Source organism: Achroia grisella, unplaced genomic scaffold (assembly GCF_030625045.1).
Source record: "Achroia grisella isolate CSIRO2021 unplaced genomic scaffold, CSIRO_AGI_Agris_v1 utg157, whole genome shotgun sequence".
Taxonomy (NCBI): Eukaryota; Metazoa; Arthropoda; class Insecta; order Lepidoptera; family Pyralidae; genus Achroia; species Achroia grisella.
Genome location: NW_026712653.1, coordinates 2,286,202 through 2,299,060, shown reverse-complemented (window position 1 = coordinate 2,299,060; position 12,859 = coordinate 2,286,202). Strand labels below are relative to the sequence as shown.

Sequence of the window (12,859 nt, the reverse complement as noted above, 5' to 3'; positions counted from 1 at the left end):
AATTGTTATTCAAGAAAGACTGCTGTGTAACTCTTATAAATAAATATATTGTATAATTTAAATATAATAATATATCTTTACAATTTTAATCACATTCGGGGTAGTCAGACGCATCGTAAATTGTTACCTACTTCGTAAACGTTACAGTTGACATGACCCCATTTTGCTATATGGTATTTAAATAGTGAGCAAGCCTAACATCATCTCTCGGATTCATTTGTTTTTATCGATATTCCCATTACAGAAGAGATATAAATTACACAATATTTTTGTCCCAGGCAGATTTGAACTAACGACCTTTGGGATCTATAAGTCCAAGTATTACACAACTATGCTCTTTTATACGATGCTTAATTTATACTTTTTATGATACTTACTATATGTAAAAAATATTTATTGCTTATATTTTATACTTGTATAAAATATTTATTAATTAAGTTCTGAAGTTAGTTTATCGGTCGATGTCACATGCACATCTAAATTAAAATGTTTTGATCAAATTTGTATCATATATATAATACAATAGAGTTTATAATAGTTATCGATACAATTAATTTAAGTTTATTACACTATCTTTTATTGTAAGCGAAATTTTTATACACAGCCATTATTTTTATAGATATTAATATATAAAAAAATGTAAACCAAGTGGTGAATATATATCATATTGAAACTGTTGTGGTTTTTTATTTTATCCCATATCTATTCTATTTGTATAACAACAAATTTATCTTTTATATTACTAATTTAATAAATATTTTTTTTATATGTAATACATATTTTTCATATTTATAATGTTACACATTATGTTTTTGTAAAAGTATCTAATTTATTTTGGTATTATTTTATAAATAATCATTATTTAAATAAACTTAATACAATTTTTTAATAGTCATATTTTTTTTTATTCTACCGCATATTTGGAACACTGACTCGTCACGACGAGAATGACAAGGAACTTGCCTGTTGTTCTTTTAAAGAAATGTTGTTTTAAATAATTACTATTATTATATAATATTAAGGACGAGGTATGCGAAAATAAACATAGATAAGGATATTATTAATAATATTCAGTGTTAGGGAGTAAATATTTAACTTTTATTAATTATAGTAATTTTACATAGATTATAATAATTAAATAATTATATATAAAAATATTATAAGAAAGGTTATTTAATTGATATTAATTTAGAATCTTTATTATTTAAATTATTAACCGAGTCTTAACGAATAATTTTATGGCAAATAAAAGTATTTAGAATCTTATCATATCACATATTTAGTGTATTATATATTTCTGTACTGGTACGTCTATCCACAGATAACATAATATTACATAGTCTATCTGACTGATCATTTACAGGTAAACGATAAATCAGACTTGTAAGTCATTAGATATAACTGACCTACAATAGTAGTACTATGCGTCATTCAAGTTTCAGTATCAAACAAGTCATAGTACTAGGAAAACATGAAACGCAAGCAGATTTTCTTTTACAACTATTTTCTGCGATTACTTCATCCACAGTCAAGGCGTTTCGGCCGAGTCCGCGACTCTAGACCTCCGTCGCGTCAGTGTACCAGCGACTACGGTCTGTGTCAGACCTATGTTAAGCTTTCGTTCAACTACGAACTCGAACACGTAATTTCATCCGAACGAACTATGTGGAATCATTCATAAATATAAGTGTCGTATTTTTTTTTTAATCTGTGCAGTGTGTCTATGACGATGGAGCTGTTTTTATGTGTATTTGTGTGCGCTTGCGCTAGTGTCCTAGGGTTTAATGTTGATATACCATCGAGGGTAGTTTTCACCGGCGATCAGAGGTCTATGTTTGGATTCACTGTCCAATCTCATATGGAAGGAGATCGAAAAACGTAAGTAAATAATATATAAGTTTTTAACAGAGTTTACTTGTTTATGTATTTTTTTACTGTAATTAAATCATCATTAAAGACTAATTAAGACGTTAATGCATGTAGCGACCACAGATTAACTTATATGCATCAAATACCAAGAATTGTTTGTTTGTTCTTTATTAAGTTTGTATATATTTAATGTTAGAGAATTTATCGAGTAGAATTTACATACAGATGGTTCAATATTATTGCAAATCTTTATATAGTATTAAAAAAAATCGCCACCGCTGTCTGTATGCTTAGATCATTTAAATTACACAATATTGCTGAAAAAAGATAGATGATTGAAGAGGAACCTTTATATATCTATAGTACCTAAACTATTATTCAAGCTAAGAAATTAAAAAAAATGTAATACTCCGGGCAAAGCCGGTGCTAGTTAAAACTAAAATAAAAAAACTGCTTACTGTATAAAATTTATATAATTAAAATAAATATAGTAATAATAAATATAATGTAGGACAATTCACATAGTGCCATCTAGTCCCAAGCTAGGCTGAGCCTGTGTTAGGTATACTATTAGACTAAGGTAGAAGCTAGACTACTGATATACGAATGTACCTATATAGACACATTTTTTTTAAATAAATTAATTATGTTAGCTACTTGCAGTCGAATATATTATTATATCACTATATAATATGTAGCTATGCAAATAATACAGTGACATTTAATCGTAATAACTTTTAATCATAATATTTAGAATACCTACAAAGATATGGGACATCGACCTTATGTTATTGTACATTTGAATGATTTAAAATATTCCTTTCGAGTTCAGCATAAAGAGTAAGTATTATTTATAAAAATAATTACTGAACTTGATTACTACATAAAAAGAAATTACATAATTACTATAACGACTGAATAAAATAAACATCAAAATTTACAAACAATATGCCGAACATAAAGAATCACCCGTGCGAAGCCGGGACGAGTAGCTAGTATTATATAAAGTGTTGAATAGATCTATATCTATATAGATATCTTCTTGAAACTACCACTCCTTCGGAACACAGGCTCATCACAATAGGAATGAGCAAGAAACTTGCGTGTTGCTCTTTTAGCAAAGTTGACATAAATAAATAGTTATTTGAGTAACACTTGTAATTATAAACACAAGACAGGCAAACATTTTACATGCTATAAAAATATATGTAAGAGCTCCTATTTCACTGTTAATATTTCGAGCCAGACGTCTCATATGACTGCTTACTGCTGACTATTGACTGAGTGATTGTAAAAAGCATGATCTCATCACTTTAGGAAGCGTGTGTGATTTTTAGCATATTACAACGAATTGATTGAATTGACTCAATACCGATTAATATGGTGAATAATAACTATTTTTTTTTATACTACGATGGTGGCAAACAAGCATACGGCCTAGGGGCTGTTCAAGTATTACGTAAGCAGATTTATCACAATTATTTACCCCTCATCCCCCGTTGTCAGCAAAAGTAAGCAAAGCTCTTACCCCTCCCCCCATGCTTACGTAAACATTTCTCAATTAATGTATTGTTTTTTTAGCAAAGACAATGTGACGGTTGCCATTCGTGTAAAAAAGTAAATTACGACCGATGACGTAATCATCATACAGACTCCCCCACCCCCATGTCATCCAAAATAAGCAAAGAAAAGACCCCCCGCCCCCCTATAGTGCTTACGTAATACTTGAACGGCCCCCTATCTGATGGTAAATGGTGACCGTAGCCTGTGGACGCCTGAAACACCAGGGGTGTGACGTGCGCGTTGCTGACCCTTAAGAAACCTTAATATACCATTCATATCTTCACATTTGTAATTTTAGTTGGTATAGACAGAGGCATTATCAACTTTTGATATTGTGGTGAACGCAATCCTTGAAATACTATGTTACTTATTATGATTTATATTGATTAATTTTGTTTTTTCTAATTTATAATAATGGTGTGCCCGCCTGCGTTAGTACTATATAGGGTTGGATGAAGTCAGGTTAGTTAGCCTATCATGATAACTTCAACCATGATTCCTTATAAAGGGGACCTCTTGGAGGTTGACCTGACATATTACATTGCTAGCAATAGAGCATAATACGAGTATGTGGTCAGATCAGTTAGCAATCTTGGCCAATTCACCAGGAATTTATCACGATGGTGTCCAGGAGAAACTGCGTGGAGGTCAACCTGTCATAGTACAGTGCCAGCAATGTGGTTCATTATCAAAGTTTATCAACAATCCCTCATTCCTTAATGTTACCAAGTTAGATAATCTACGATGGAATGTAAATTTTTTTTTTATTATCTAAGAGGATGTTAGATAGAGAACTAATGATGGTTAACAAAAGTCTAAAGAAATAAGTTACTCGAAGGTTATAATTCTACGCAGACAAAGTCGAATTATAAGTTCACTTACCTAATATGGGTATCTGTGCGAGTTTAACCTCTGATCTTGCATAAAAATAAACATTGAACCGGTCATTATCTATTTACATTTTTGTCGCTAGTAATTCTTAACAGCAACTCATTAAATAGTAATTAAATAGTGTACGTGTTGTGTAATCCGAGTCGCTTTCTTTTTACTAATTCGTACATAGTATATAATGAAGTCGATTCCGCTGTCTGGTCGCTTAGATCTTTTAAACTACGCAAAGGATTTTAATGCAGTGTTTAGAAATTGATAAAGTGATTCAAGAGGAAAGTTTATATGTATAATACATGCACACCTGTGCGAAGCCGAACGGGTAGCTAGTGTAAAAATAAATTAGTATATGATATCAATGACAAACTAAAGTCTGAATAAATAAGTGCAACTGAAATAAGTGTAACTGAATAATTAAATTTTGATTGAATTTAATGCATCTCTTGCTAAATTGTTTTATATGTATCTAAATATATATAACTCAAAGGTGATTGACGTAGTGGTCTATCAACGCACAGTCCAAATCATTGGACGGATCGGGCTGAAATTTGGCATGTAGGTAGATGTTATGACGTAGGCATCCGCTAAGAATGGATTTTGATTAATTCTACCCCCAAGGGCATAAAATAGGGGATGAAAGTTTCTATGAAACTTTGTCAATTTTAAATAGATTGGGTTGATACTTTGCATACATAAAGCTACTATGACGTAGGCATCCCCTAAGAAAGGATTTTGATAAATTCCACCCCTAAGGGGATAAATTAACGCGAGCGAAGCCGCAGGCAAAAGCTAGTTACCTAAATAAGTTTGTTTTGGGTTGGAATGTATTTCGCAGATTATTATTATCATGCACAAAATGTAAACATGTATTTATTAAACGCGTTTAACATAATTTAATACAGAAATCACCATTAACAATTAAAAGCATAGAATTTCATATCACAATAATGAATTTATATGGGGGGTTATTCGGGAATAGCATGATATTGTGGTTTTATTGGTAAATGTATTTGTGTCATACACTAATAATATAAATATTTAATTATAAACACATAGAACAAGCATAGTAAATATATATATATGTATGTCATCTTTATATATATATAGTATAAAATAAAGTCCCGTCGCTGTCTGTTCGCTTATATTTTAATTTACGTAACGATTGATTCAAGAGGAAGGTCATCATTGCCTTGCCTTTATCCCATTATTTGGGGTCGGCGCAGTATGTCATTCTCTTCCACTGCTCTCTATCAGTCGTCATATCTAAACATACTCTTCTTTTATTCATATCATCTTTCACACAATCCATCCATCTTTTCTTAGGGCGTCCCCTCCCTTTACATCCATAAATGTATAATACATGCATGTTATAGTATAGAACAGGCTGAGAAATTCAACGTTAATTCGTGTAATTTCACTGTGGTATGGCACCACTCGTACGTTGCCATTCCTGGGAATTTTGGTGCTGTACACTGTTATTTAACTGCCATATCTCACCCGTCTATTTGGAACTAGCTGTAGTCATCATTAACATCATCATGACACCTTGTAGTCTAATACTGTACCTATGCCTCTCCCGACGTGGTACACGTAATCACATTACAAGTTACTTTTTAAACATTTTTCCTTTCCATCAAGAATGAGTATTATTTATTGCATATAACATCCTATTGTTAATTTTGTGTACTCTCCCGCCATAGTTTATTATCTCTGACACTACCCGGCGACCCCATAGACAATAACGCCGCAAAATTTCATTTTAGGAACCGGAAACACGGCCGACGCGTCACATGCTCGACACATGCGATCGCGCAGACCGCGCGCCCTTTTTTACTTTTTTTTACTTAATTTAGTCGTGAACGGGGCTATTTTTGTTGTGTGGGGTGCGACGTCGCTTCTCACTTGATTTATGGTGGTTACGCTTACAAATAAACTCTATGTGAATGTATTTTTTAGTCAGTGTATGTGTCATTAGTAAAGGTTCGCCCAACAAGTGGCCTCAGACGGACTAATGGTAAAGATAAGTAATGACTTGGAATACATCAATGTGGTGCAGCTGTGGTCGAATGTGTTCATTTTATTGATTACTTATTGGTCTCGACTATCTATTGAAATGTTCTGTGGTTTGCTCTGTGGGGTAAATGTATTAGTTTTTTTATTGTTGACAACTTTGTATAGTACCTATATTCTTAATAATAAATCAATCAAATTTTATATCAAATAAATCGTAATATTTCCAGACAAAAGTAAAAATACCCAATAATAAAAAAAATACTCATATAAAATACAACGAATATTGTGAGTGTTGTCACAATCTTTTGTTGGACAATCTAGTGACGGTAGTAGAAAAAAAGTGCTGCACTTAGCTCCAGTTAGCTCGTGACCATGGTTAGTGCACCCTAGTCGAAATGTCGAGAGAGGGCCCTTTATTTACCGTAACATAAAGACCCTGTTAACAATATAAAGAATTCCAAATAAATCAAAATTTCTATATCTAAATGATAGATTTTGTCTTTTCTTTGTCTGGTGCAATAAAGTGTTTAAATAAAAAAATACTCATGAATACAAATGTTTCTGCCATGCGAGGAATCGAACCCGTGACCATCGGAAGTAAGGCGGTATGCTAAACCGCTAGACCACCAAGGCCGTCATTTAGTTTAGTTTAGGCCAGTTAATTATATATAACGATTATTATATTACATTAATGTAGTAGGTAGTAGGGAGTTCCTCCCTTTTGCTCAGACTGCGTGGGAGTGCTATTTGCATTACAGACAGATATAAATAATTAGACTTAGTTATATATTATATCATTGACCGTGTTTACATGAATCATTGCAACAAGATAGTGAGTGAGTGAATTGTGAAAAAATGATTCACGTACCCCACAGTTTGAATTAGATTACTCACTGGTCACTTTGTTCTCCCAAATTTGGATTTAAGTTTATTGTTTATTAAATATATAATAAATATACATTGATTGAGAACATGTACAACACTTATTTAAAAAGAATATGATTTGAGTTTCTTGTTAGTCGTTCTTATCTCGAAATCATTCCGAACTGACTGTAGGTTTGACATATCATAAGAGTCTGTAATAGACCTATTTGAGAGAGGTAAATACCTTTATTTGCCATGAAATTATTCGTGTTAAGACCCGGTTAATAATTTAAATAAGACCTATTTCAATTTGAATTACAAACAATATAAAAAACATCCTCATACTAATATTGTTTTTGAGCAATTCTCTTTATTAATGACAATTAAATGGTGCAAAAAAACTCGTTAACATTAACGGTTTACAGGGTACCAGTAGAGGATATTATATAAGATGAGCACGAGGTCAGTTCAGGTCAGTTAGTCCATTGTGGCAAATTCACCAGGAATTTACCACGATATTTTTCAGAGGGCACAGCGTGGAGGTCAACTTGACATGGTACATTGTTAGGACTGGTGTTATTAATCCACATTACGATGATTCCTCTCCCCTTGATAGACTTTAGCATGTATATCATCATTACATAGTATAAAACAAAGTCGCTGTCGCTATCCGTCCGTCCCTATGTATGCTTAAATCTTTAAAACTACGCAACGGATTTTGAAGCGGTTTTTTTTTATAGATAGAGTGATTTAAGAGGAAGGTTTATATATAATACATGTACACTCGTGCGAAGCCGGGGCGAGTAGCTAGTTACAATGTTATCATTGAAAACATGACAGGAACATTAAAAAAGCATGCGTCAGTGAGATCAAACGCACTGTCGCGCGCATGCGTCGCGGAGATGCATGTCTCATGATAACCCCGCGTCCGCCAGCGATATGACATGATCAAGTAGTCGGCATACTTCTATTTGTAATTATTAATGTTGCTAAAGACCTATCCCCGCTTCACACGGGGTCAGTGTTGCCAGGCTTAAAAATTCAACGTCGTATGAAGAAATATTTTTTTTTTATAAAATCTTGTATAATATTTACTTTTTACATTTTCTAGTATATAGATGTTACGTATCTTTACATAGCATAAAATGAAATCGTTTCCGCTTGTATCTTTTAAACTGCGCAACGAATTTTAATGCTGTTTCTGGCAATAGAGTGATTCAAGAGGAAGGTTTATATGTATAATCCGAAGCCGGGACGAGTAGCAAGTAAAAAATAAAACAAAGAAATAACAATTTTTTCCTCTACATCATACACGTATTAAATTAGATTATTTATCTAACAATTGACACCATATAATTATTAATAATATTACATTAATAACTGTATTGCCATTAAGCTGTAATCTAGGTTATATGAGTCAGAGATGAGACCGAACGTAGAAAATCGGTGTCGCAAGTACAAGTAATACAATAGTATGAATAATTGCTCGTTTTATAATATACAACTACAATTATTGCCCGCTTAATAATTATGCATACAAAGACGAGAAAAATAATATTTCAAGATTTTAGCGTAGATATGCTTAAATTTAAAATATCGAACATTTGAAATTTTTATATACCTATCCCTTCTTAGCGTATATATGCCTAAATTTAAACTATCGAATATGCACACAAATTTTCTATCCCTATTTTATTTTACTTAAGATTTTAATAACTTTGAACATTATATTTATTAATTAACAGCATAAAAAAAAATTTAAGCTTCTAGCTTTGCATACACAGATAGTGTAGTAATTGTAGTATTATATATTATATTAGTTACCTAATTGTAGGAAACTGCGGTTGGACACTGTTTTGACGGAGTCAGTGTATAATGTGTCACTACTCCATTTCATTTCAAGGATAACATTCGTAGAGATGACTAACAAGACAAACATATGTAGTGCGAATATACTCGAAATCATTCCGAACTGACGGTATATTTGACATATCATAAGAGTCTATAATAGGCCTACGTGAATAAAGATATTTGGAATTTGAATTTGAATACTATACAAGATATTACGACGAAAAGTTACCACGTAGGTATGTTTGTAAACTAAGATGCGCTTTGTTGTATAAATATGTAATAAAACTATTAATGACTGAAAATTGTATTTTAATGTTATGGTAGATAGAGAAGGTGACATGATATAATTTTTGTTTTATATTTTTGATTATAGAATAAAGAAAAAACTTTTAAATATATTAATATCAAAAGAGTTTTCTCAACACGCTTACTAATTTCTCATTTTGCCTTATGGTTGACTGGTAGAGAACGCGCTTTACAGCGCACACACAGCTAATAGGAAAGTAAAATCCTTAAATAGCTAATAAAAAAAACCTTTTAACAAAGTTTGCGACTTACAAATTATTTTTGCTTGTGTAACAATGGTGTCGGGTATATAAAAAGTGAATTAATTTAGATTTAGATCAGTTTAGATGGTGATCTGTGGACGCGGACCACTTACAGGGACAGTGAACCGTTGTGGGCATTCAAGGAAGCGGCGACATCAAACCACTGCGGTCCGATATCAGACAATTCATCTTTTAACTTGAATTCTGTGTAATGCATTTGGCGGATGTTAAAATTTATATAATACTACCTACTCGCCCCGGCTTCGCCCATGTATTACATATAAACCTTCGACTTGAATCATTCTATCTATTAAAAAAACCGATTCAAAATCCGTTGCATAGTTTTAAAAATTTAAGCATACATAGGGACGGACAGACAGCGACAGCGACTTTGTTTTATACTATGTAATGATGACATATATTATTCATTATAAAAATATTACCATTTCAAGTGACATAATATAGATATAAAAGAAAATGACACATTATTCTTACGCCGTAATTGTATGTTTTTAAAGTACAATTATCTATAATATAAATATATACAACTCAAAGGTGACTGACATAGTTATCTATCAACGCACAGCCCAAACCACTGGACGGAACGGGCTGAAATTTGGCATGCAGGTAGATGTTATGACGTAGGCATCCGGTAAGAAAGGATTTTGATTAATTCTACCCCCAAGGGGATAAAATAGGGGAAGAAAGTTTGTATGAAACTTTGTCAATTTTAAACCGATCGGGCTGAGACTTTGCATGCATAAAGCTACTATGACGTGACGTATGACTAATGCGAGCGAAGCCGCACTCAAAAGCTAGTAATATTATAAAGACTTACAGTTTGAGAGAACATCCGGGGAGATTTGAGAGAACATCAAATGTTGGGAGTAACCTGCGGTACTACGAGTATTTTGAAATTTATTTTATTGTTAAGTGGCCACTTATCCAGGAAAACTATAGGCTGTATAACATCAAGACCAATATGAGCTATGAATTTTATTTTGCTAAAACTGGGTTTATGTGAAGCGGCCTAAGTTTTTCGCTAGGAGATAGATACATATTCATGTATAAAGATGCAAATTACTATCTTTTATATTACACTTTCTATTATTATTATCTTTTATATACTTATAATTAATATCTTTTATATTACACTTTCTATTCAGTGGAGCATCAATTTTCCATTCAAATTTATAAACAAAAGATAATAATTATTTCATTTGATTTTTTAAATTATTTTATATATTATATATATCATATATAAAATTAACATTTTGTAATACTACATTTAACAATATTACTAATATTATAAACCCGAAAGTTTGTGAGTATGGATGATTGATGTTTGTTACTCTTTCACGCAAAAACTATTGAACTAATTTTAATGAAACTTTACAGAAAAACAGATAGACGATAATTGAAAAAAATATTATGTAAATTGGACAAAATAGAAAGATGTATGTCAAGTAAGTGAAATGCAGACGTAATTGCACGCGTCAGCTGGTAATTGAATAACAAAACTAATAATTATCTTTTTATTAAGCGCAGTTAGTAACGAAAAACAGTTAATGTGTGGAAGAACCACGACCTCACATGCGTCTGCGCAGGCGCAAAATCCATGACCTCATTCCAATATGGCGTCTGCAGACGACCTCACCAGTCTGAGTTTACTTTACACTGTAAACAATTGTGTTACCGGTGTCGAAATTAAGACGTGTAATTGTTCTGGAAAGAGAAATTATACCATTATTACCAAATTGTACATGCTTGTAAGTAATTTTAAATCTTTCGGAGTGAGACAGTACAGTACACTCTTATGGAACCTATGTTAAAGTCTATAAATTGTAAATAATTAACAATAAGTCTCCGTAATCTAGCGGTTGAATACGTCGCCTTCCTTCCGCTAGTCACAGGGTTGATTCCTCGCATGGTGTATATATTTGTATTCATACGATTGTTTGTATTGATAACATATTTTAAAATCTCACCTAATTCAAATCTAGGTTTGAACGGTGAAAAATAACGATAAAATGAATACTGTTACATATTAACTGTTATTTAACAGAATACTTTATAACATGTAGAGTCAAGAAGTAATATAAAAGAAAACTAACGTATATAAGTGGCTAAAATGTTTAAACAAGTTACACTTGTATGACCAAAATTGCAATGTGTTTTACATTCGTTGACGCCTGTCATTTAATTGGACACTACACTAATTGGTACACTCAGCTCGTTTCGTCAAATTAATTATTATCAATTCTGATATGACTTTGAACTTGATAAGTACGATGAGATGTGACCTTTAAATTTTTTTTAATTTGAAAATGTCGATGTGATTGTGTCAAAGGGTGTATAATTCCATATAAAAACTAAATTGTAACTGGCAGCCTACAAATATGTGTATTGCCATTTCTGCAAAACATAATAAAAAAGAAAGCTGAAAAAAAAACAAAATTCAAATTAAGAAACATTATCGAAACATTGCATTTTTATTTTATAAATATATTTTAAATCAGCGATCCCTCAGTTTCAAAAAAGGGCATGCTAAATATTTCGTAACGATTTAACTGTATCAACGGAAACGTAGTTATTTTCGTGTGCTCTATTTTTTTTGTTGCAATATCGTTAGAAAAATGTTCTGTAGTACACAGGTAGCTGTTGTTTATGGAAGATTGAACATATTTTTAAAATTATTTAATGAATTTGATACATAAACGAATGGGGTATGAAAGAGGTAAATAATTTATTGTTATTTTACAAGGGGGGGGGACTGTAGAAAGTCATCTGCGTGGATTCTACTTTGTAAGCTGTTTCGGTTGTAGGCTGCAGAATAGACTGTCTAGTTACAGGATAAAAGGCATGATTATAAAAGTATATATATATATATATATATATATATATATATATATATATAATGTATAAATATGGAGTATATTTATATATTATTTATTATATTGTATAATTAAAGTTACAGGATATGTATGTATATATATATATATATATATATATATATACAGGCATTACAAATTATTGCTCATTGCTCTGGAATGATAACGCATGAGCGCTATCACGGGTGTTATATGATAACGTGATATGGGTAGTATGGGTAGTGTTCATGAATATAGGCGACGCTTACTGCTTACCATCAGGTGGACCGTCAGCTTATTTACCATTCCCATTTATTGGTTGTGGGTTGGATTCCTCACACGATACAAACATTTGTTTGTACATGTTTTAATTTCATTGCATTTAAACCACGT

The 12,859-nt window shown here is 31.9% G+C and overlaps 1 protein-coding gene across 1 annotated transcript in view; it reads left to right on the top strand.

Moving 5' to 3' along the window:
• The first annotated feature begins 1,564 nt into the window (after nucleotides 1-1,564).
• The window catches only part of LOC131841035 (integrin alpha-8), a 164,557-nt gene continuing 153,262 nt past the window's right edge, over nucleotides 1,565-12,859 (top strand). Inside the window, exon 1 of the mRNA XM_059189267.1 lies at nucleotides 1,565-1,878. Coding sequence (XP_059045250.1) covers nucleotides 1,724-1,878 — 155 coding nt within the window. The 5' untranslated portion in view covers nucleotides 1,565-1,723. The remainder of the gene's footprint in view (nucleotides 1,879-12,859) is intronic.